This window comes from Phyllobates terribilis, unplaced genomic scaffold (genome assembly GCF_046119375.1).
Source record: "Phyllobates terribilis strain yellow unplaced genomic scaffold, ASM4611937v1 Scaffold_9__5_contigs__length_417890890, whole genome shotgun sequence".
Taxonomy (NCBI): domain Eukaryota; kingdom Metazoa; phylum Chordata; class Amphibia; order Anura; family Dendrobatidae; genus Phyllobates; species Phyllobates terribilis.
This window is the reverse complement of record NW_027362769.1, coordinates 149,819,627-149,842,159: the sequence shown is the minus strand read 5'-3', so window position 1 is coordinate 149,842,159 and position 22,533 is coordinate 149,819,627. Positions and strand designations below refer to the sequence as shown.

Here is a 22,533-nt window from a genome sequence, read left to right as displayed (position 1 = left end):
TGAAACGCGAGATATCTTGAGGGTGTTTAGGGACTTCTATAGTGACCTATATAACTCTAAATTAAGGAACACGGGAGATGATATAGACCAATTTTTTAGGGGAACTCAGATATCAAGGCTTAGTGAGGAGGATAGGGATAGCTTGGAGGGCCCCCTGACGGTGGAGGAGTTGGAGGAAGCTTTGGCTTCAATGGCAAATAATAAAGCCCCAGGAGCAGATGGCCTACCAACAGAATTCTATAAACATCTTAGCAATGAATATTCATTTTCTTTATGTACTATTGCCAAAATTGAAAGATGTGTTTTTGGCGGCCCTGGAGGTGGGAGAATTACCGGAGTCAATGCGGGAGGCTACGGTGGTGGTTTTGCCGAAGGCAGATAAGGACCGGACACAGCCTGATTCGTATAGACCCATATTCCTACTACCGGCTGATATTAAAATTTTAGCTAAAGTATTGTGTAACCGACTGAGCCGGGTGGTTTCTGGTGTTATACACCTGGATCAGTCAAGATTTATGCCGGATAGATCGACAGCCATTAACTTGAGGCGACTATTCTTTAATATGCAACTGGCCGCTGATAATGCTGGGCATAAAGTTGTGGTCTCATTGGACACACGGAAAGCCTTTGATAGTGTGGAGTGGAGCGATCTCTGGCGAGTTCTCCAGTTGATGGGAATTGGTCCGGTTTTTGCGGCATGGATAAAACTATAGTATACACGCCCGGTGGCCAGGTTGAGAGTAAATGGGGAACAGTCAGATAAATTTGATATGACAAGAGGAACCAGACAGGGCTGCCCCCTCTCCCCACTGTTATTTGCCCTGGCCATAGAGATGTTGGCTGCTGTACTGAGATAGTCAGACGTGGTGAGGGGATTCCGGTATGGTGTGGAGGAGGAGAAGATAGCGCTGTACGCAGATGATATTTTATTATTCTTACAGGACGCTCAGTTACAAATTAACTGGGATAAATCTCATATTCTGGAAATAGATACCCTGGATAGTTTAGATCTTGAACAGGTGGAGCGTACACAACTCAAATTGGTACGAGAATTTAAGTATCTTGGAATTATAATAACATTACCAGTAAAGGAGTACCTTCAGTTGAATGTATACCCGATACTGGGGAAATTAAAAGATAAAGCATCTACATGGAGCAAAATGCGCCTCTCGGTGGTGGGATGCACCAATCTTCTTAAAATGGTGCTGATGCCCAAATTGTTGTATGTCTTACATAACTCCCCTGTGTGGATTCCTCAGCCGGTGTTCCAGCGTATTAATTCAATATTTAGAGATCTGGTTTGGGGTGGAGGGCAGCCTAGGATTAAGCTGGAGACACTCCAGAGGCCGAAAGAGGAGGGGGGTCTCGCCCTACCAAACCCATGGGTATATTTCTTGGCAGCACAGTCCCAGCATATTAGAGGGTGGGCGCAGAGGGCAGTGAAGGGGACTATTCAGGCGGTTCTGGAACTTCATCTTAAAAAGAGTCCATTGGTAATGGGTCTAGAGACGGGACTTTTTGGGAAGATGGGCAAGTGATACCCGACCTGTGGCCTAGTCCATAAATTGTGGACAAGGGTGAAGAGGATTAGAGGCATAGTGGGGCTGACGATGTATACTCCTATTTGGGATAACGAAAACCTATGTGAATTTTACAAAATAAGAGAGCTGAGAGGCTGGATGGCAAGGGGTATACAGTACATTTATCAACTGATGGATAATCAAAACATCAAAACCCTAGAGATGTTGAAAGAGGAATTTCACTTATCGGACGGACACAGCTATCAATATACACAGGTTAAACATGCGTTTATTAAACAAGGGAAAATGAGGAACCTATCTGTTCAGAGGGATATCGTCATTGATTATATTTGTATGGGGGGATGTACAACAGGCGTCATATCTACGGTGTATGCTGATCTGCTTCACACCTTTCTACTGAATTATCCGGTCTTGGCGAAGGGAAAGTTGGAAGCAGATGTTGGTACCATTGAAGATGACAGGTGGGAGTCCATATTAGAATATATCCCCAAGCTGTCTCTAAGTGAACCTGCCAGAATGTCCCAACTACTTTTTGTCCACAGAGCGTATAGGTCGCCCGATTTTTTGTTCAGAATAGGGGTACGGGAGACTTCAGATTGCCCGAGATGTGGGTCAGAAGCTGCCGGTATAGTACGTTATGTGGAGTTGCCCAAAACTTGCAAACTATTGGTCTGAACTAGCTGCCCTAATTGAAGGGCGTTATCACTGTATAATTCCTAGAGATCCAATGGTTTACTTGTTGGGATATGTGGAGGAACTTGTGGGGAGTGATGTTTCAAAATTGGCAATTGCCAGACTCTTATATGCAGCTAGAAAGGTAATAGCTAGGTATTGAGTGTGAATGGAACCTCCCTCTAGACAAGAGTATATAAGGCAGGTGGATAATGTGGTACGGATGGAGGAGAAAATCTATTTCAAAAGGAAAAATGCCAAACTCAGTGACAACCTATGGGCACCATGGAAGGTGTGATTAATGCTACTGGAGGAAAGATTTCGGTGAATACACTACGAAATGCATTGAAATGGTTATAGAGTGGTTTGTGTGATATTGGACCATATCTTATATAACGTTGATGGATTATTGTTGTCCGTTAAAGGGAGGGTGGGTTGAGGGGGGGGGTTCTTTTTGCTAATAAGAAAATTGTTGTGTTGAAGTTGTATTTCATTATTTTTTCTTTAAATGAATAAAAATTTATCTGATTTAAAAAAAAAAAAAAACATCACTTTCTTCCACTTTTCAGATGTCCAATCTTGAGACTTCTTACAAAAGGCCAGCGTTTTCTTCTGCATTGCTGCTGTGAGCAGGAGCTTCTTTGCGGCATGGCGACTTGGTATACCCAGGTCTTTCTGCAGGTTGTGACGAATTGTCCTAGTTGCAATGTTCTGGAGAAGTGTAGGGGACTTGTTTATGAGTTCAATGGCGGTAATAGAAGGATTTGACATCATTTCAGGCTTCAAAAGCTTATCAATCCTTGGTGAAGTCTTCTTGGGTGCGCCAGAGCCCGACGTCCTCTGAGGTACCATCCCAGGAGGCAACGACGCCGCTAACTGCTTCAACTGATAAATTGCTATTAGAAAGTTTTTGATTATCTCCCCCACTGTGTGTACTTATAAGAAGTGAAATCATGATGCAGATTTTACATGTAAAGACTTTTTTTTTGCCGCCACTGTATATACACTGCTCAAAAAATAAAGGGAACACTTAAACAACAGAATATAACTCCAAGTAAATCAAACTTCTGTGAAATCAAACTGTCCACTTAGGAAGCAACACTGATTGACAATCAATTTCACATGCTGTTGTGCAAATGGAATAGACAATAGATGGAAATTATTGGCAATTATCAAGACACCCTCAATAAAGGAGTGGTTCTCCAGGTGGGGACCACAGACCACATCTCAGTAACAATGCTTTCTGGCTGATGTTTTGGTCACTTTTGAATGTTGGTTGTGCTTTCACACTCGTGGTAGCATGAGACGGACTCTACAACCCACAGAAGTTGCTCAGGTAGTGCAGCTCATCCAGGATGGCACATTAATGTGAGCTGTGGCAAGAACGTTTGCTGTGTCTGTCAGTGTAGTGTCCAGAGGCTGGAGGCGCTATCAGGAGACAGGCCAGTACACCAGGAGACGTAGAGGGGGCATTAGGAGGGCAACAACCCAGCAGCAGGACCGCTACCTCCACCTTTGTGCAAGAAGGAACAAGAGGAGGACTGCCAGAGCCCTGCAAAATGACCTCCAGCAGGCCACAAATGTGCATGTGTCTGCACAAAGGGTTAGAAACCAACTCCATGAGGGTGGTATGAGGGCCCGACGTCCACAGATGGGGGTTGTGCTCACAGCCCAACACCATGCAGGATGCTTGGCATTTGCCACAGGAAACCAGGATTGGCAAAGTCGCCACTGGCGCCCTGTGCTCTTCACAGATGAAAGCAGGTTCACACTGAGCACATGTGACAGACGTGATAGAGTCTGGAGATGCCGTGGAGAGTGATCTGCTGCCTGAAACATCCTTCAGCATGACCGGTTTGGCAGTGGGTCAGTAATGGTGTGGGGTGGCATTTCTTTGGAGGGCTGCACAGCCCTCCATGTGCTCGCCAGAGGTAGCCTGACTGCCATTAGGTACCGAGATGAGATCCTCAGACCCCTTGTGAGACCATGTGCTGGTGCGGTTGGCCCTGGGTTCCTCCTAATGCAGGACAATGCCAGACCTCATTTGGCTGGAGTGTATCAGCAGTTCCTGCAAGATGAAGGCATTGAAGCTATGGACTGGCGCGCCCGTTCCCCAGACCTGAATCCGATTGAGCACATCTGGGACATCATGTCTCGCTCCATCCACCAAAATCACATTGCACCACAGACTGTCCAGGAGTTGGCGGATGCTTTAGTCCAGGTCTGGGAGGAGATCCCACAGGAGACCATCCGCAACCTCATCAGGAGCATGCCCAGGCGTTGTAGGGAGGTCATACAGGCACGTGGAGGCCACACACAATACTGAGCCTCATTTTGACTTGTTTTAAGGACATTACATCAAAGTTGGATCAGCCTGTAGTGTGTTTTTCCACTTTAATTTTGCGGGTGACTCCAAATCCAGGCCTCCATTGGTAAATAAATTTGATTTCCATTGATGAATTTTGTGTGATTTTGTTGTCAGCACATTCAACTTTGTACAGAACAAAGTATTTAATGAGAAGATTTCATTCATTCAGATCTAGGATGTGTTATTTATGTGTGAATCAACAACAAGTGGGACACAATCGTGAAGTGGAACGAAATTTATTGGATATTTTAAACTTTTTTTAAAAATTAAAAACTGAGAAGTGGGGCATGCAATATTATCCGGTCCCCTTGAGTTAATACTTTGTAGCGCCACCTTTTGCTGCGATTACAGCTGCAAGTCGCTTGGGGTATGTCTCTCTCAGTTTTGCACATCGAGAGGCTGAAATTCTTGCCCGTGTTTCCTTGCAAAACAGCTCGAACTCATTGAGGTTGGACGGAGGGCGTTTGTGAACAGCAGTTTTCAGCTCTTTCCACAGATTCTCGATTGGATTCAGGTCTGGACTTTGACTTGGCCATTCTAACACCTGGATACATTTATTTTTGAACCATTCCATTGTAGATTTTGCTTTATGTTTAGGATCATTGTCTTGTTGGAAGATAAATCTCCGTCCCAGTCTTAGGTCTTTTGCAGACTCCAACAGGTTTTCTTCCAGAATGGTCCTGTATTTGGCTCCGTCCATCTTTCCATCAATTTTAACCATCTTCCCTGTCCCTGCTGAAGAAAAGCAGGCCCAAACCATGATGCTGCCACCATCATGTTTGACAGTGGGGATGGTGTTTTGAGGGTGATGAGCTGTGTTGCTTTTACGCCAAACATATCGTTTTGCATTGTGACCAAAAAAATCGATTTTAGTTTCATCAGACCAGAGCACCTTATTCCACATGTTTGGTGTGTCTCCCAGGTGGCTTGTGGCAAACTTCAAACGAGACTTTTTATGGATATCTTTGAGAAATGGCTTTCTTCTTGCCACTCTTCCATAAAGGCCAGATTTGTGCAGTGTACGACTGATTGTTGTCCTATGGACACTCTCCCACCTCAGCTGTAGATTTCTGCAGTTCATCCAGAGTTATCATGGGCCTTTTGGCTGCATCTCTGATCAGTCTTCTCCTTGTTCGAGATGAAAGTTTAGAGGGACGGCCGGGTCTTGGTAGATTTGCAGTGGTCTGATACTCCTTCCATTTCAATGTGATCGCTTGCACAGTGCTCCTTGAGATGTTTAAAACTTGGAAAATCTTTTTGTATCCAAATCCGGCTTTAAACTTCGCCACAACAGGATCTCGGACCCGCCTGGTGTGTTCCTTGGTCTTCATGATGCTCTCTGCTCTTGAAACAGAACCCTGAGACTATCAAAGAGCAGGTGCATTTATACGGAGACTTGATTACAACAGGTGGATTCTATTTATCATTACCAGTCATTTAGGACGACATTGGATCATTCAGAGATCCTCACTGAACTTCTGCACTGAAAGTAAAAGGGTCGAATAATATTGCACGCCCCACTTTTCAGTTTTTAATTTTTAAAAAAAGTGTAAAATATCCAATAAATTTCGTTCCACTTCACGATTGTGTCCCACTTGTTGTTGATTCTTCCCCCAAAAATTAGAATTTTATATCTTTATGTTTGAAGCCAAAAATGTGGCAAAAGGTAGAAAAGTTCAAGGGGGCCAAATACTTTCACAATGCACTGTATATCCAGGACTATATAATTTTTTTTTTTTTTTTTATTACCGGCCTAAGCACTAACAGGCAGGTAGTTAGTAACAACGTGCCTGGCACCGATTTATGGCAGCACAGATCATTACTGCGGCTTCCTGTGACATCACATCGACAGAGCAGAGGCTTCTCTTCCGCTCTCCTCTGTTGACAGGGCGTGACCGCCAACGTTATACTGGCTGACATTCAGCTCACCATTTCAGGAAGGCAGTAGACGCCCAATGCAGGGCCCCTACTCCAGCGCATAGCATTGTGGGATAAGGCCCCCTAATGGGCATTTGCAAAATGGGGTTGTCAGGATTAGAAAAACATGGCTGCCTTCTTCCTAAAACAGCACCACCCCAAAATACAGGATAGGTCCAATTTTTTAAAGTCACTTTTTTTTTTTGCATTCGTTGACGGGTTTGTTGTTTTTTGCAACAAATTTTTGAAAGTGGTGCACAAGGTTCATGAATTTTGCACAAAAAAAAGTAAAAATACTATTTACTTAAACCTCTTTTTCAACTTTGTAGAGTAAAAAAGTTGCATGTTCTGCTAAAATGGCACAAAATTTGCAAGTCGAAGACTGGAGTACATATTTTTGCAATTTAAAAAATAAAAAAAAATAAGTCGTAATTTTTAAAATCGACCAAACATCTTGAAATCTCCAAATCCTACCCACAGTGGTGAACATAAAAATAAACACACATAGGAGAACACAAAACTAAAAAGATGCATATTAAAAGAAAAAGGGCGCAAAAGAAAAATGGGTGAAAAAAAAAAAACGGGGGGAAAAAAAAAAAAGACAAAAATGCAATAATGAATTGGGCCTGTAGAAGTGAATAGTGACGTGGTTTTAGGAAGAAGGCAGCCGTGGTTTTCTAAGACCAGACAAGTAGGTAAAGAATTAAACAGAAACGACACCAGAGGATTTTCCCCTCCATCTTTACTTTATCACCAGGTCAAAATTTATTTCAGCAGGTTTTCCGGACAAGAGCAGGAGAGTTAAATAAAGAATGATGGTAGGTGGAGGGAAAATAACATGCAGATCGGCATACGCCAAGGAATGTACAATTTAAAAAAAAAATAAAAAAAAGCCCCAAAATCAAAAGAAACACAAAAAAAAGAAAAAAAAAAGTGCCAAACAATAGTCTTATATATCAGAGTTTTCAAGTTGGAACTGTGCAATATTAACGGTCATCAAGGCAATGTTTCTGTATGTTACTGGAACTGAGGAGCATGCGAGAACACGGGAAATATAGAGATATGTACCGAGTCGCTGGTCTCAATGCTGCTCAGTCCGTGCTTGATTCGTAGGCTCGCTGTTGTCAGCTTATTCCCACATTCAACTGGACAAGAACCGAAGCTACGATATAAAAAAAGTTTAAAAACCACCTTCTCTGACTTTCCATGTGTGAGGAACAGAGGGGAGGGGGGTGCAAAGACTAAAAAGAATGGTCAGGTCAATCACAGCTTTCATAGGACACAGGAGCCGCTGGATCGGGGGTCCCTGGTGTTGTCCTGTTGGTGGGACACGACGCTTATAAATACTTGGTTTGCAGCAGTTCAGGGATTCATAAATACAGTATGTCCGAAGTCTAATGTCTCCGCACGTGTGTCACTGGGGTCATCTGGATTTTAGTCTCGACATCATCCACTCCAGTCCTTGACAAAGGCTAAACAATGAGAAAAGGAGGAGAAGTGAACTGCAGAAGACGCACCAGGTATGTCTCCATTTATATCCATCAGTACAGCTACAGCTCCAAAAGCCTTCTCAGATGCAATAAGGAAAGTCTGCCCGATTAGATATACCTTAACATGCAGGGATCTAGGGAACACAGGTAAAAAAAAAAAACACTAAGCGTGGAATAGCAGAGGTGGGTGATCCCCAAAACAGAGACGGCTGAACAGAAGAGAGAAATCAATCGGAAGTTTCTTTAACTCTCAGAAAAAAATTGTACTTTTCTAAAACCAAAAACCCACTTTTTTTTGGCTGATTTGGAATATTCGTGAAGACAATACTCTGGAGGGGACCCCTGTAAATAGCAACCCTCTCTTTGGGGGACATGCCAATGTACTGGTTGCACGGGGTGCCAACTAATATCCAGTGATGGAGTATAACCAATTCACTAACTAGCCAGCTACCATCTTCCTTTGAGAAAGGAGTTGCCTAAAATAAAAAAAGAAGGGGTTATCCTAGGTGGTTGAGATCCTAGGTGAGGCTCTGCATGTCTCGCTCCACTAGAGCATGCTGGGAGATGTAGTTTCTAAACAGCTGGGCACCCAGAGGCTGGCCTAAGAGAATAACCCTTTTCCCAGAGTCCTGGTTAATAACATCACTATTGTTAGTTGTATTCCTACTAGAATAAATGTATTCGTGTCTATCCACTGTATAGGTGATAAAACTTTAGATGCCACTGATCACTACAATATCACCGGGGAGAAGTTTGAGATGAGTATGCATCCCACCACTCTATGGGAGTTCTAGAAAGTTTGCCCATGATATAAGCGCTGATGCCGGCAGAGGGACGTCACCTCTCTGGATGGGCACAGATAGCAGCAGCTGGTGCCCATATGTTACCAAACCTCTATATAAAAGAAAGGAGATGACCCATTCCTGAGAGAGACTATCACGTGAGTGTCACAAGTCAGGACAAATAATGGCCGTCTCCTCACCCCTCTCCAGTGAGCGCACAGCAGGCCTGTATGTGCCACTGATGATCCTTAACCGACGTCAACTTCAAGAACTGGGAGATTTCGGCCACCGTCATGCACTCCTTCACATCTTGTTTATTTGCAAACACCAGCAGTCCGGCTTTCTTTAGGTCCTTCAAATAGCAAAAGAAGTAAAATCTATCATCATTTCCGTATCTTACTTTTCCCTAAATAGCAATGTTTTTTTTACTAATCCAATGCAAATGTTACACACGTGTTCGGATGTCGTTCTCGTCGCGGCTGAGGTTTCGCCTTTAGGCTAATCCTCTGGGAGCTAAACAGCCTGGATACTATGAATTAAAGAGGTCGTCCACTACTTTTTTTTTGATGACCTATCCTGAGAATAGGTCATCAATGTCTGATTGGTTGGGGTCCGACACCCGGCACCTTCGCAGATCAGCTTTTCTCGGGGGTGTAACTGCTTGATTGTGGAGCTGCTCTGTCTTCTGATAGTACCCTGCTGCAGCCACTACACATCCGACAAAACCGAGAATAGCTGATTGGTGGGGGTGCCAGGTGTCGGACCCCAACCAATCAGCCATTGATGACCTATCCCAAGGATAGGTCACCAATGCGAAGGTAGTGGACAACCCCTTTAAGCACATATCTACATTGTATGCTAACTAACCGGACAGGAAAGCAATTTGTGCCGCTGATGAACTCCGCTCAGAGAGGACTGTCTGGACTGGACACAACTAGGTAGGGGCTACCCAGAGACACTGACTATTGCCACATAAAGATCTAGTAATTGCCAACAGGTTCATGCAAAAAAAAAAATAATACTGTTGGATTTTAGGTCACTACTTTGTCCCTTTGTCATGCGACTTGCCTGTGGTGTATCTGATTTGTCTGAGACGGCACCACATACAGCCGTCCTGACCTCCTAGTAAACTCTCAGCTGTGAGCAGACAAGATCAGGACACATTTCCAGCTTCAGAAAGTAAGCAATGAATGTTTCCATCTACTGACAGCAAGCAGAGATCTTCACGTATGATTAAGAGTGGAAGCAAAGCATAACCAGAAGGTTTCCGGACTTTCCCGCCAATTCACATTTCTGGGCACATTCCTAACATACACTTCAAACTAGAAACTATCGTGACATTCTGTCCTAGTGAAAGCGTGCGCACCCACTAAATTTCTCTCCCTTGAGCAATGAACCGGACAGTAAGAAGAAACCACTTATCGCCATCAGCGTGCGACCACTTGAAGTCACCTCTGGAGGCGGCGGCACTTTAAATAAAGGATGCACAGAGCCTCTTCGTACTGTCCCTTTAAAATGAGAGAACTTGAGCAACACTCGGATTAGTAACTATTACAGCCACTGATCGGGCGGTGTTTGCAGAGCAGCGCTCTCGTGTCTTCTTCCCATTTTATTGTATTCACTTTGAGTCCATTGTGAGAAAAGCAGAATACAAATGCTGGTTATCGTGGTATATGCACACAGTGGTTGCAGTTGCCCTGTTTGTTATTGAGCCCTCCCGAAGCTGTAACTCACCTCGTGAGATAACATCTTATAAAGCTCCTCTCTGGTCACCGAGATCCGCTCTCTATCGGTGCTGTCCACCACCACGATCACAAACTGCAGGAAAAGAGAAGAAACGTCTGAGGGGAAAGAGGTAAGAAAGATGCAGAATTCTCAACGCAGACCCAATCATGCCTTTAATTTTTGGACACGAGTGACGCGATTTTTCACACACCTGTCCGTTTTCAATCACCCATCTATTTTAGACCTAGCAATCTTTTTGCCACGGAGCATTAGCAAACTATGAATTAACACATGTGGAATTATATACTTAACAAAAAAGTGTGAAACAACTGAAAATATGTCTTATATTCTAGGTTCTTCAAAGTAGCCACCTTTTGCTTTGATGACTGCTTTGCACACTCTTGGCATTCTCTTGATGAGCTTCAAGAGGTAGTCACCGGAAATGGTCTTCCAACAATCTTGAAGGAGTTCCCAGAGATGCTTAGCACTTGTTGGCCCTTTTGCCTTCACTCTGCGGTCCAGCTCACCCCAAACCATCTCGATTGGGTTCAGGTCTGGTGACTGTGGAGGCCAGGTCATCTGGCGTAGCACCCCATCACTCTCCTGCTTGGTCAAATAGCCCTTACACAGCCTGGAGGTGTGTTTGGGGTCATTGTCCTGTTGAAAAATAAATGATGGTCCAACTAAACGCAAACCGGATGGAATAGCATGCCGCTGCAAGATGCTGTGGTAGCCATGCTGGTTCAGTATGCCTTCAATTTTGAATAAATCCCCAACAGTGTCACCAGCAAAGCACCCCCACACCATCACACCTCCATCATGCTTCACGGTGGGAACCAGGCATGTAGAGTCCATCCGTTCACCTTTTCTGCGTCGCACAAAGACACGGTGGTTGGAACCAAAGATCTCAAATTTGGACTCATCAGACCAAAGCACAGATTTCCACTGGTCTAATGTCCATTCCTTGTGTTCTTTAGCCCAGACAAGTCTCTTCTGCTTGTTGCCTGTCCTTAGCAGTGGTTTCCTAGCAGCTATTTTACCTTGAAGGCCTGCTGCACAAAGTCTCCTCTTAACAGTTGTTGTAGAGATGTGTCTGCTGCTAGAACTCTGTGTGGCATTGACCTGGTCTCTAATCTGAGCTGCTGCTAACCTGCGATTTCTGAGGCTGGTGACTCGGATAAACTTATCCTCAGAAGCAGAGGTGACTCTTGGTCTTCCTTTCCTGGGGCGGTCCTCATGTGAGCCAGTTTCTTTGTAGCGCTTGATGGTTTTTGCAACTACACTTGGGGACACTTTCAAAGTTTGCCCAATTTTTCACACTGACTGACCTTCATTTCTTAAAGTAATGATGGCCACTCGTTTTTCTTTACTTAGAGGCTTTTTTCTTGCCAGAATACAAATTCTAACAGTCTATTCAGTAGGACTATCAGCTGTGTATCCACCTGACTTCTTGCACAACACAACTGATGGTCCCAACCTCATTTATAAGTCAAGAAATCCCACTTATTAAACCTGACAGGGCACACCTGTGAAGTGAAAACCATTTCCGGTGACTACCTCTTGAAGCTCATCAAGAGAATGCCAAGAGTGTGCAAAGCAGTCATCAAAGCAAAAGGAGGCTACTTTGAAGAACCTAGAATATAAGACATATTTTCAGTTGTTTCACACTTTTTTGTTAAGTATAGAATTCCACATGTGTTAATTCATAGTTTTGATGCCTTCAGTGTGAATGTACAATTTTCATAGTCATGAAAATACAGAAAAATCTTTAAATGAGAAGGTGTGTCCAAACTTTTGGTCTGTACTGATATGTACACACACATCTATCTATATCATTGTCTTATCCCGTCTGTCTGTCTGTCCAGGAAATCCCGGGTCGCCGATTGGTCCGGCCCCGGCCAATCAGCAACGCGGCATTTCAGAAAAACATGGGGGCCATTAGCGGCTCATGTGCGGCACGGAGGTCAGCGGCGATGCAGCCGGGAGATGCAGCCGGCTGCTCGCAGCATAAGTCCCCCGACCGCAGGCGCCGCTGACCTACATGCGGCTATCGTCGGAAGATCAGCAGCTACGGCCGCTTATCTCCCGAGGACAAGTGTGACGCCCCTCCCCTCCTCTCCTCTCCCCTCTCCTCCCCCCACTCGATCAGGACCCCGGCACCCGGCATCATACTTACCCCTCCCTGTGCCTGCGCAGCAGCTCCTGTGTCTTCCGCTGCAGCTCTGTGACGTCTCAGGTCAGAGGGCGCGGTGACGTCTTTACACCGCGCTCTCTCCTGAGCGGTCACAGCGCACAGCGTGAAGATGCCGGCTACGCTGGAGTCCAGAGAAGCAGTGAGGTGAGTATTGGATTTTTTTTTTTTGTATGGGGCCATAGGGGACCTGCATGGGGCACTATGGGGGGAGAGGTGACATCCTGCATGGGGTATTATATAGGGGGGATGTGACATCCTGCATGGGGTATTATAAAGGGGGGATGTGACAGCCTGCATGGGGCACTATGGAGAGATGTGACATCCTGCATGGGGTATTATATAGGGGGGATGTGACATCCTGCATGGGGTATTATATAGGGGGGATGTGACAGCCTGCATGGGGCACTATGGAGAGATGTGGCATCCTGCATGGGGTATTATATAGGGGGGATGTGACATCCTGCATTGGGCACTATGGAGAGATGTGACATCCTGCATGGGGCACTATGGAGAGATGTGACAGCCTGCATGGGGCACTATGGAGAGATGTGACAGCCTGCATGGGGCACTATGGAGAGATGTGACAGCCTGCATGGGGCACTATGGAGAGATGTGACAGCCTGCATGGGGCACTATGGAGAGATGTGACAGCCTGCATGGGGCACTATGGAGAGATGTGACAGCCTGCATGGGGTATTATATAGGGGGGATGTGACATCCTGCATGGGGTATTATATAGGGGGGATGTGACATCCTGCATGGGGTATTATATACGGGGGATGTGTCACCCTGCATGGGGTATTATATAGGGGGGATGTGACTTCCTGCATGGGGCATTATATAGGGGGGATGTGACATCCTGCATGGGGTATTATAGGGAGACATATGCTAGAATACCCGATGCGTTAGAATCGGGCCACCATGTAGTAATATATTATATATATACACACACACACACACACACACACACACACATATACATACATACACTGCTCAAAAAAATAAAAGGAACACTTAAACAACAGAATATAACTCCAGGTAAATCAAACTTCTGTGAAATCAAACTGTCCACTTAGGAAGCAACACTGATTGACAATCAATTTCACATGCTGTTGTGCAAATGGAATAGACAATAGATGGAAATTATTGGCAATTATCAAGACACCCTCAATAAAAGAGTGGTTCTGCAGGTGGGGGACCACAGACCACATCTCAGTACCAATGCTTTCTGACTGATGTTTTGGTCACTTTTGAATGTTGGTTGTGCTTTCACACTCGCGGTAGCATGAGACCCACTCTACAACCCACAGAAGTTGCTCAGGTAGTGCAGCTCATCCAGGATGGCACATCAATGCAAGCTGTGGCAAGAAGGTTTGCTGTGTCTGTCAGCGTAGTGTCCAGAGGCTGGAGGCGCTACCAGGAGACATGCCAGTACACCAGGAGATGTGGAGGGGGCCGTAGGAGGGCAACAACCCAGCAGCAGGACCGCTACCCCCGCCTTTGTGCAAGGAGGAACAGGAGGAGCACAGCCAGAGCCCTGCAAAATGACCTCCAGCAGGCCACAAATGTGCATGTGTCTGCACAAAGGGTTAGAAACCGACTCCATGAGGGTGGTATGAGGGCCCGACGTCCACAGATGGGGGTTGTGCTCACAGCCCAACACAGTGCAGGATGCTTGGCATTTGCCACAGAACACCAGGATTGGCAAAGTCGCCACTGGCACCCTGTGCGCTTCACAGATGAAAGCAGGTTCACACTGAGCACATGTGACAGACGTGACAGAGTCTGGAGACGCCGTGGAGAGCGATCTGCTGCCTGCAACATCCTTCAGCATGACCGGTTTGGCAGTGGGTCAGTAATGGTGTGGGGTGGCATTTCTTTGGAGGGCCGCACAGCCCTCCATGTGCTTGCCAGAGGTAGCCTGACTGCCATTAGGTGCCGAGATGAGATCCTCAGACCCCTTGTGAGACCATATGCTGGTGCGGTTGGCCCTGGGTTCCTCCTAATGCAGGACAATGCCAGACCTCATGTGGCTGGAGTGTGTCAGCAGTTCCTGCAAGATGAAGGCATTGAAGCTATGGACTGGCCAGCCCGTTCCCCAGACCTGAATCCGATTGAGCACATCTGGGACATCATGTCTCGCTCCATCCACCAACGTCACGTTGCACCACAGACTGTCCAGGAGTTGGCGGATGCTTTAGTCCAGGTCTGGGAGGAGATCCCACAGGAGACCATCCGCAACCTCATCAGGAGCATGCCCAGGCGTTGTAGGGAGGTCATACAGGCACGTGGAGGCCGCACACAATACTGAGACTCATTTTGACTTGTTTTAAGGACATTACATCAAAGTTGGATCAGCCTGTAGTGTGTTTTTCCACTTTAATTTTGGGGGTGACGCCAAATCCAGGCCTCCATTGGTAAATAAATTTGATTTCCATTGATGATTTTTGTGTGATTTTGTTGTCAGCACATTCAACTTTGTACAGAACAAAGTATTCAATGAGAATATTTAATTCATTCAGATCTAGGATGTGTTATTTGAGCGTTCGCTTTATTTTTTTGAGCAGTGTATTTCTATACATGTGAGTCAGGGGTGTTTTTTTTTTTTTTTCTTTTTTAAACATCACACCTTGGTTCCGATAATTCCAGATCAACACTTTACTGTATTATGTGCACCTTTATAAAAACAAAGATGACATTTCAGTAGGACTTCATATTCTGAGGAGGTCCGACGGCCTGAAAAGTAGCTGTACTGCAGACAGTCATTTTTTCGGATCAATGTGCAACATGAATGGAGGCAACTATCTGCCTAGTTAAAAAGATGAAATAGTCTTTGACAACCCCTTGAAAAATTCAAGTGTTTTTCCCCATCTTATAAAGCTATGGCATTCTGCTAGATTATACAATTCAATAAATTCAATCGACCAGTATATGGACAATCGGCCATCTTTTATGGGTGGATGTGGGCCTTAATAAATTTATTTTTATACAAGTATTCCCATAAATAATTGGACATCATTAGGGATGAGCGGACCCGTGGAAGTTTGGGCTCTGGTACCCGACCGAAGTTTAGTCCAAAGTTCAGTTCAGAACTGTACCCGAACTGGAACCCCATTAAAATCAATGGGAACCCGAACTTTGGAGCTGGAAATATCTCCCTCTCTCCTCCCAGAACTCCTAACATTAAAACAGACTTCCGGGAGAAGTTCGTATTTAGAGTTTAGCGCCGGACACTAACTGTTCGGTACTTTTAAGTTGGGGTTCGCTCATATCACGGCCGTAGCAGTATGGAGAGATGCCATTTTTCATGCTGAGGACACAATCTCACCTCTGTGTTGGTATAATACGTATTCCACGACGAGCGGAGAGATTCCTGACCGCCGATGTCCCACATAAGAAACCTTGTGTTGTTCACCACTATCTCCTCCACGTTGCTGCCTATTGTTGGAGACGTGTGAACTACTTCATTCATGGAACTGGAAAATAAAAGACTGATGGATACATCGCTGACAACCAGCTGAACGACAAGGCGCGAGCTCCACCGCGAATCACGCGACAAACCTAACAGGAGAACATTGAGGCCCAAGGAAAGCCCAACCCTTTAGGCACAATAAAAACACGAAAGAGGTACTTACAACTGATACAGTATGGTCGTCTTCCCCGCGTTATCCAGGCCCACAATTATAACCTTGTGCTCTGAAATACAGAAATAAAATATATACAAATCATTATATGGGCATTTAAAGTGTTTATCCATCTATGAGGATCATAGACTTGTTGGCTAGTGCAATTTACTGTATATTAAAATTTGCAGCCGTTCTTGAGAAACTAACATTTTTATTTTGTTTACAGCTCGTTGCCTAGGAGACCGACCACCGATGCTGTCTAGCTTGTAAGAACTGCCTTTAGGCTTACAAGGTCAATAGGAAAGAGTTTTGGAGCACTGCATATGTTCTGCTGTCTAGTAGTGGTGGTCGGTCACCAAGGCAACGAGCGCAAAACAAAAGAAAAGAGTTGAGATCTCTAGAACGGCTGAAAACTTTAATAAGCAGAAAATTGCAAATGTGCTTGGATCCGTCTATAAAGGCTCCATTCATTCTCTATGAGGGCTGCCAGAAAAAGCTGATCGCAACGCTCGACAGCCCCATTAGGAAATAAATGGAGCTGTGGTCATTGCTGCTCCATTCTGCCCAGCGGTCGGACCCCAAGCGATCAACCAGTTAGGATGTTTTCACATTGCGTCTAGGGTCACGTTCGCTGGTCCCGTCGGGGCATATGTCTAAACCCCCAGCAAAACGAGATCCGAATGTATGAACCGACTAAGACTAATAGTGCCAGCAGAGCGAACATGCGCTCTGATGTGCATCATTTTCGGGACTCTACGCCTACCGGAGACGGACATTCAGATGCCTGTCTATTATCGCTTGTCCTGTGGATAAAGAATCGGAGAACTCCTATTCAGGTTATCCCCTATCGACTGGGGGAGCAGAATGACGAGCTGGTTGCACAAGTGAAACCTGCTGCTCTATTCCAAACCTATGATGATGGCAAAGACGGCCGAGTACAGCATCAAAAACTTGTGACTGGTGATCCTGCCGACAAACTTGTGGCCGTGAGGGGGGGGGGAGAAGTAGGGTAGCGGAGGACCCCTGTTCCGGCGATCAGTGGTCATCCATCACAATTCCAACAGCCTTCACCTATTCGATGGATAACTAATGATTTATAAAAAAAAAAAAACAGAAAACCTCTTTATGTTTGGAAACATTGGAAAAATAAAACAATTGGCTGAAAGATTGCACATTAAAAAAAAAATCTTTAAAATTCAATTACTCCAACTGCAGATGAAAGCTTGTGTGAGGTTAGACGAGGGCGTCCAGGGGCAGAGTCTCTGTGATAAGTTTTCACTATGGAGATCAATTACAGAGTAAACACAATACGCTGCGCAGAGCAAACAATGAATCATTAATACTATGGACTAAGTCACACACCGGGTATACAGCGGACTATGGGCCACCTGCAGCGCAAACAATGAATCATTAATACTATGGACTAAGCCACACACCGGGTATACAGCGGACTATGGGCCATGTGCAGCGCAAACAATGAATCATTAATACTATGGACTAAGTCACACACCGGGTATACAGCGGACTATGGGCCACCTGCAGCGCAAACAATGAATCATTAATACTATGGACTAAGCCACACACCGGGTATACAGCGGACTATGGGCCATGTGCAGCGCAAACAATGAATCATTAATACTATGGACTAAGCCACACACCGGGTATACAGCGGACTATGGGCCACGTGCAGCGCAAACAATGAATCATTAATACTATGGACTAAGCCACACACCGGGTATACAGCGGACTATGGGCCACGTGGGGGCACCTAGAGCACTACTCCTTCCCATTAAAATGCTGCATTTCAGGAAATTTCCTCCAAGCCAATAAATTAGCTTTTTTTTTCTGGCATTTACTTTATGGAATAATACATTTTATGAGATCAGACCTGTCTCATACTAGTAAAGCCCCCTTTGACATTAAATAAGTTCTGGAGGCAAATTCTTGGGGAGATCTATGCCTGGCCAATAGATCTTAAATGCTCATTTACATATTTTTTTTAAGATGTAGATTTCACTGGAATAAGACATTAGATCGCAGATACCAAGGTATCAATTAACTGAATGTCCTATGACCTGCATGTCCAATATAGACGGCTTAGGAGGGATGATCCTACTGACAGCTTCCGTTTAAGTTCAATGCTTTATGACCGTAGCTGGGGCCCAGGCTATAAGTATTAGGGCCACGTTTATACACAGTTTTGATGCATTTTATTTAGCTTTTTACAGCAATAACAGGAGGGGGCATGAAAATATGGAAAAGAACATACATATATTATTACTGAAAAACTAGCCAAAATCCATTAGCTGATGACACAAAGTCGCCACCTTCGTAGCAGATTCAGCTCTTGTTGTACATGAACTTGGAATAGGACTACTCCTTTAAGCCATGTTCATGAACAGAGCGGTGATTCAGGATGTTAAGATGCAGAATTATTACTGTTGCATAAAACTGAAATTATACACAGCTGAAAAACCGGTCGAAGAGTCCAAGAATTAATCCAACAGAGCAAACTGAAAAGAACTAGCCATATACACACCAACAAGGTCCAATGGATTGGTATGGAGGAGCAGGGTTAAATGTGAAGGCCGCTCATTCACACAGGGCGATTGTGGGTTAATCATTTCTAGCAGACTGATCTTTGAAGTCAAAGGTGAAGGCAAATAATACGTATTCATCTGCACTTCTGTCCATAAAGGTTTGTATATTGTAGATGGACAGATGTAATAGAAGTGAATGGTTCATCCCCAATATCCAACTTATTTGTTCTTCACTCCTGAACTGCTGCAGCCAAGTTTTTTGCTCGCTCTGATGCCATGGTGGCATCAAATGACTTCTATGTACCAACTTCCCGTCACGTGATCTCAAAAATCACTGCAGGCTATTCAATGCTGACAGCGCGCGCACTGCACACTGTGAGGATTCTCCGATGCCGGCGATCATGTGACCACAAGTATGTGATTTGCATAATTCTAGCCACAATCCAACTAGACATGCTTAATTCGCTTGCATTGACTGAGGCTGCGCACGTCTAGTCGGCACGTGACCGCATGTATGCAAAGTGTGCAGTGCAAGCGCTGATAGGATTCAAAACTCTGCAGTCACATAGACCCTGGACAACCCCTTTACTTAAATTATTTTATAACTCCTCCGCACTTCCCTCTCCCAGCCCAAAAAAATGCAATAAAAAAAATTATCAAAGCATCATATGTATGTACCCCAAAATGGTACCAATAAAATGTCAGCTCGCCACACAAAAAACAAGTCCTCATACAGCTGCATCAATAGGAAAATAAACAAAGTTAGAAATCTCAAAAAAATGGAAAAACAACCCCCATTTTTTTTTTTTTGCCCTCCTTAAGGTACGTTCCCATGATGAGTATTTGCTGCGTCTTTGATATGCAGATTTTCTGTACCCATTATGTAAATTAGCTTACTTGTGTTTTATCTCACTTTTTTGTTTCTTTGGGTCATGTTGTTATGTCTCCAGTATTTCTCCTCCTCCGGGATGGGGGAGATGTTTCTCTGGGGAAAAAGGGAGAGGGGACGCGGCCGCTTCTCCTCCGGGGGGGAAAGGGAGAGGGGACGAGGCCGCTTCTCCTCCGGGGGGGAAAGGGAGAGGGGACGAGGCCGCTTCTCCTCCGGGGGGGAAAGGGAGAGGGGACGAGGCCGCTTCTCCTCCGGGGGGGAAAGGGAGAGGGGACGCGGCCGCTTCTCCTCCGGGGGGGAAAGGGAGAGGGGACGAGGCCGCTTCTCCTCCGGGGGGGAAAGGGAGAGGGGATGAGGCCGCTTCTCCTCCGGGGGGGAAAGGGAGAGGGGACGCGGCCGCTTCTCCTCCGGGGGGGAAAGGGAGAGGGGACGCGGCCGCTTCTCCTCCGGGGGGGAAAGGGAGAGGGGACGCGGCCGCTTCTCCTCCGGGGGGGAAAGGGAGAGGGGACGCGGCCGCTTCTCCTCCAGGGGGGGGGGGAGGGGACGCGGCCGTTTCTCCTCCAGGGTGCTGGTACCACATCAGGAAGCGTCTGTTTTTTTTTTCTATTGCATAAATCATCATAAATAAGAGAAGCTGCTCAGAAAAGAGAGATCAATGAGTTGCAAACTCCCAATGAGAACGAGCTCACTGATGGAGCCTCAGATTCTGAAGCTCGCAATATACCACACAACAACAGAGGCTATTGAAGGCAAAATAGTGAATGAAACACAATTGCAAAGATGATAATGAGCCAAAACACACATGCATTTAAGAAAAAAAAAACACCCAAGGGTGTACAACCCCTTTAAATAAAAATAAAACAGAGCTGGGAATAGTATAATCGCCCTGAGGCGGAGAATCACGTTATCAGGTCATTTTTACTGCACAATGAAAGCTGTAAAATGAGAAATGGTGGAATCTTTTTCTTTATATTTTCACCGCACGTTGATTTTTGCTCCCATTTTCCAGCACATACGCCTGTATCAAAGGAAGAAAAAAAGTTACGGCTCTAGGGGGGAAAAAAAGGAAAAAAATGGAAGGGAAAAAAAAACATTTTGGAGGGAGGGAAGGGGTTAAATATGATGCTATATAAAGTGACTTTCATTCTATGGGGCATGATGGGAGTTGTAGTTCTACGCCGCTGCACTTACCCTGGTGGCTGAACAGCCTCCATATCTTAGTGAATAGGATTCCCATTCTAGGCCGTTTTCCTGTCGGCGGCACAAGGCGACTACAGGCCGCTTTACATCACGGGCAGCTCTCCCACGGGCATGTCTCGGTCACTAGACGCTTCCCACAGCCGCCATATCCACAGCGAGAAACAGCCACTAACACCCCGACTCCCTCATCTGACACATAGCTCGTCGCACAACTAATGACGTCAGCAGGGAGCGCCCTGAGAGACCCATTCGGCGCTACTAACCATCATTGTGTCCTCGATGCAGCAGCCATTTTTCTGTCGTCCGTCGCGTAGCCTTTCATGATAAATTGGTCTTTGACAAAATGGCTGCCCTTGTTCTACTCTAACCTCGTTACTGGAGACATAAAAATTAGCGTTGAATTCGCAGAAATCTGAAACCACGAAAATCACATGAGGAGAATTATTATTGCAGATTAATTCGAAGATGTAAGTTAATTACTAATCTATTAATTATATTGTCGTCTTCACGTGTTAAAATAAAAGGGCAAATGAAAAGTAAATGTAGAGGTGTTACCCATAGTAACCAATCAGAATCCAGCTGTTATGTTTACTAGCTAGGTGAGAAATTGAAAGCTGAGATCTGATTGGTTCCTATGGCTGTGATAGAAAATAACAACAAAACTGTCAGGAAAAGTGTTTTTTGTTGCCCATAGCAACATAATGCATTAATTTTTCCAGAGTTTTTTTTATATATGAGTTTTTATTGGCAAAATTTTGGGGTATATGTATAAATTACTGGTTAAAGGGGTTGTCCACTTCTGGACAAATCCATCTTAATAGATCTGTAGGGCAAAACTAAGTGAATAAAAAAAATAATACGAGTAATAATAATAAATGTAATACCACACGGACTGGTGGAGTTCCTCCGATGTCGGCGCTGTGTCTCCCCGCGGCCGCATGACATTATATCGCATGATGGCAGTGATATTAATTAAATGGGTCATTAAAATGGTTTTGGGGCTCTACATTAAGTCAATCATTTTTCTGTCATCCATTAAGACCTGGCTGTTCAGAGTAGGGGATCGGTGGGGGTCCCTGTTCAATCAAATACACTTCTCAAAAAAATAAAAGGAACACTTAAACAACAGAATATAACTCCAAGTGAATCAAACTTCTGTGAAATCAAACTGTCCACTTAGGAAGCAACACTGATTGACAATCAATTTCACATGCTGTTGTGCAAATGGAATAGACAATAGATGGAAATTATTGGCAATTATCAAGACACCCTCAATAAAGGAGTGGTTCTGCAGGTGGGGACCACAGAACACATCTCAGTACCAATGCTTTCTGACTGATGTTTTGGTCACTTTTGAATGTTGGTTGTGCTTTCACACTCGTGGTAGCATGAGACGTACTCTACAACCCACAGAAGTTGCTCAGGTAGTGCAGCTCATCCAGGATGGCACATCAATGCGAGCTGTGGCAAAAAGGTTTGCTGTGTCTGTCAGCGTAGTGCCCAGAGGCTGGAGGCGCTACCAGGAGACAGGCCAGTACACCAGGAGACATGGAGGGGGCCATAGGAGGGCAACAACCCAGCAGCAGGAC

General features: G+C 45.1%; 1 protein-coding gene across 1 annotated transcript; it reads right to left on the bottom strand.

Moving 5' to 3' along the window:
* Positions 1 to 7,223: 7,223 nt before the first annotated feature.
* On the bottom strand, positions 7,224 to 21,189 carry ARL5A (ARF like GTPase 5A). Its single transcript, XM_073647181.1, has 6 exons — positions 20,936 to 21,189; positions 16,325 to 16,385; positions 16,018 to 16,165; positions 10,505 to 10,588; positions 8,971 to 9,122; positions 7,224 to 7,970 (listed from the first exon to the last, which is right to left on the bottom strand). Exons 1-6 carry the CDS (start codon positions 20,979 to 20,981, stop codon positions 7,922 to 7,924), a joined length of 540 nt encoding a protein of 179 aa, XP_073503282.1. The 5' UTR covers positions 20,982 to 21,189; the 3' UTR covers positions 7,224 to 7,921.
* Positions 21,190 to 22,533: the final 1,344 nt, after the last annotated feature.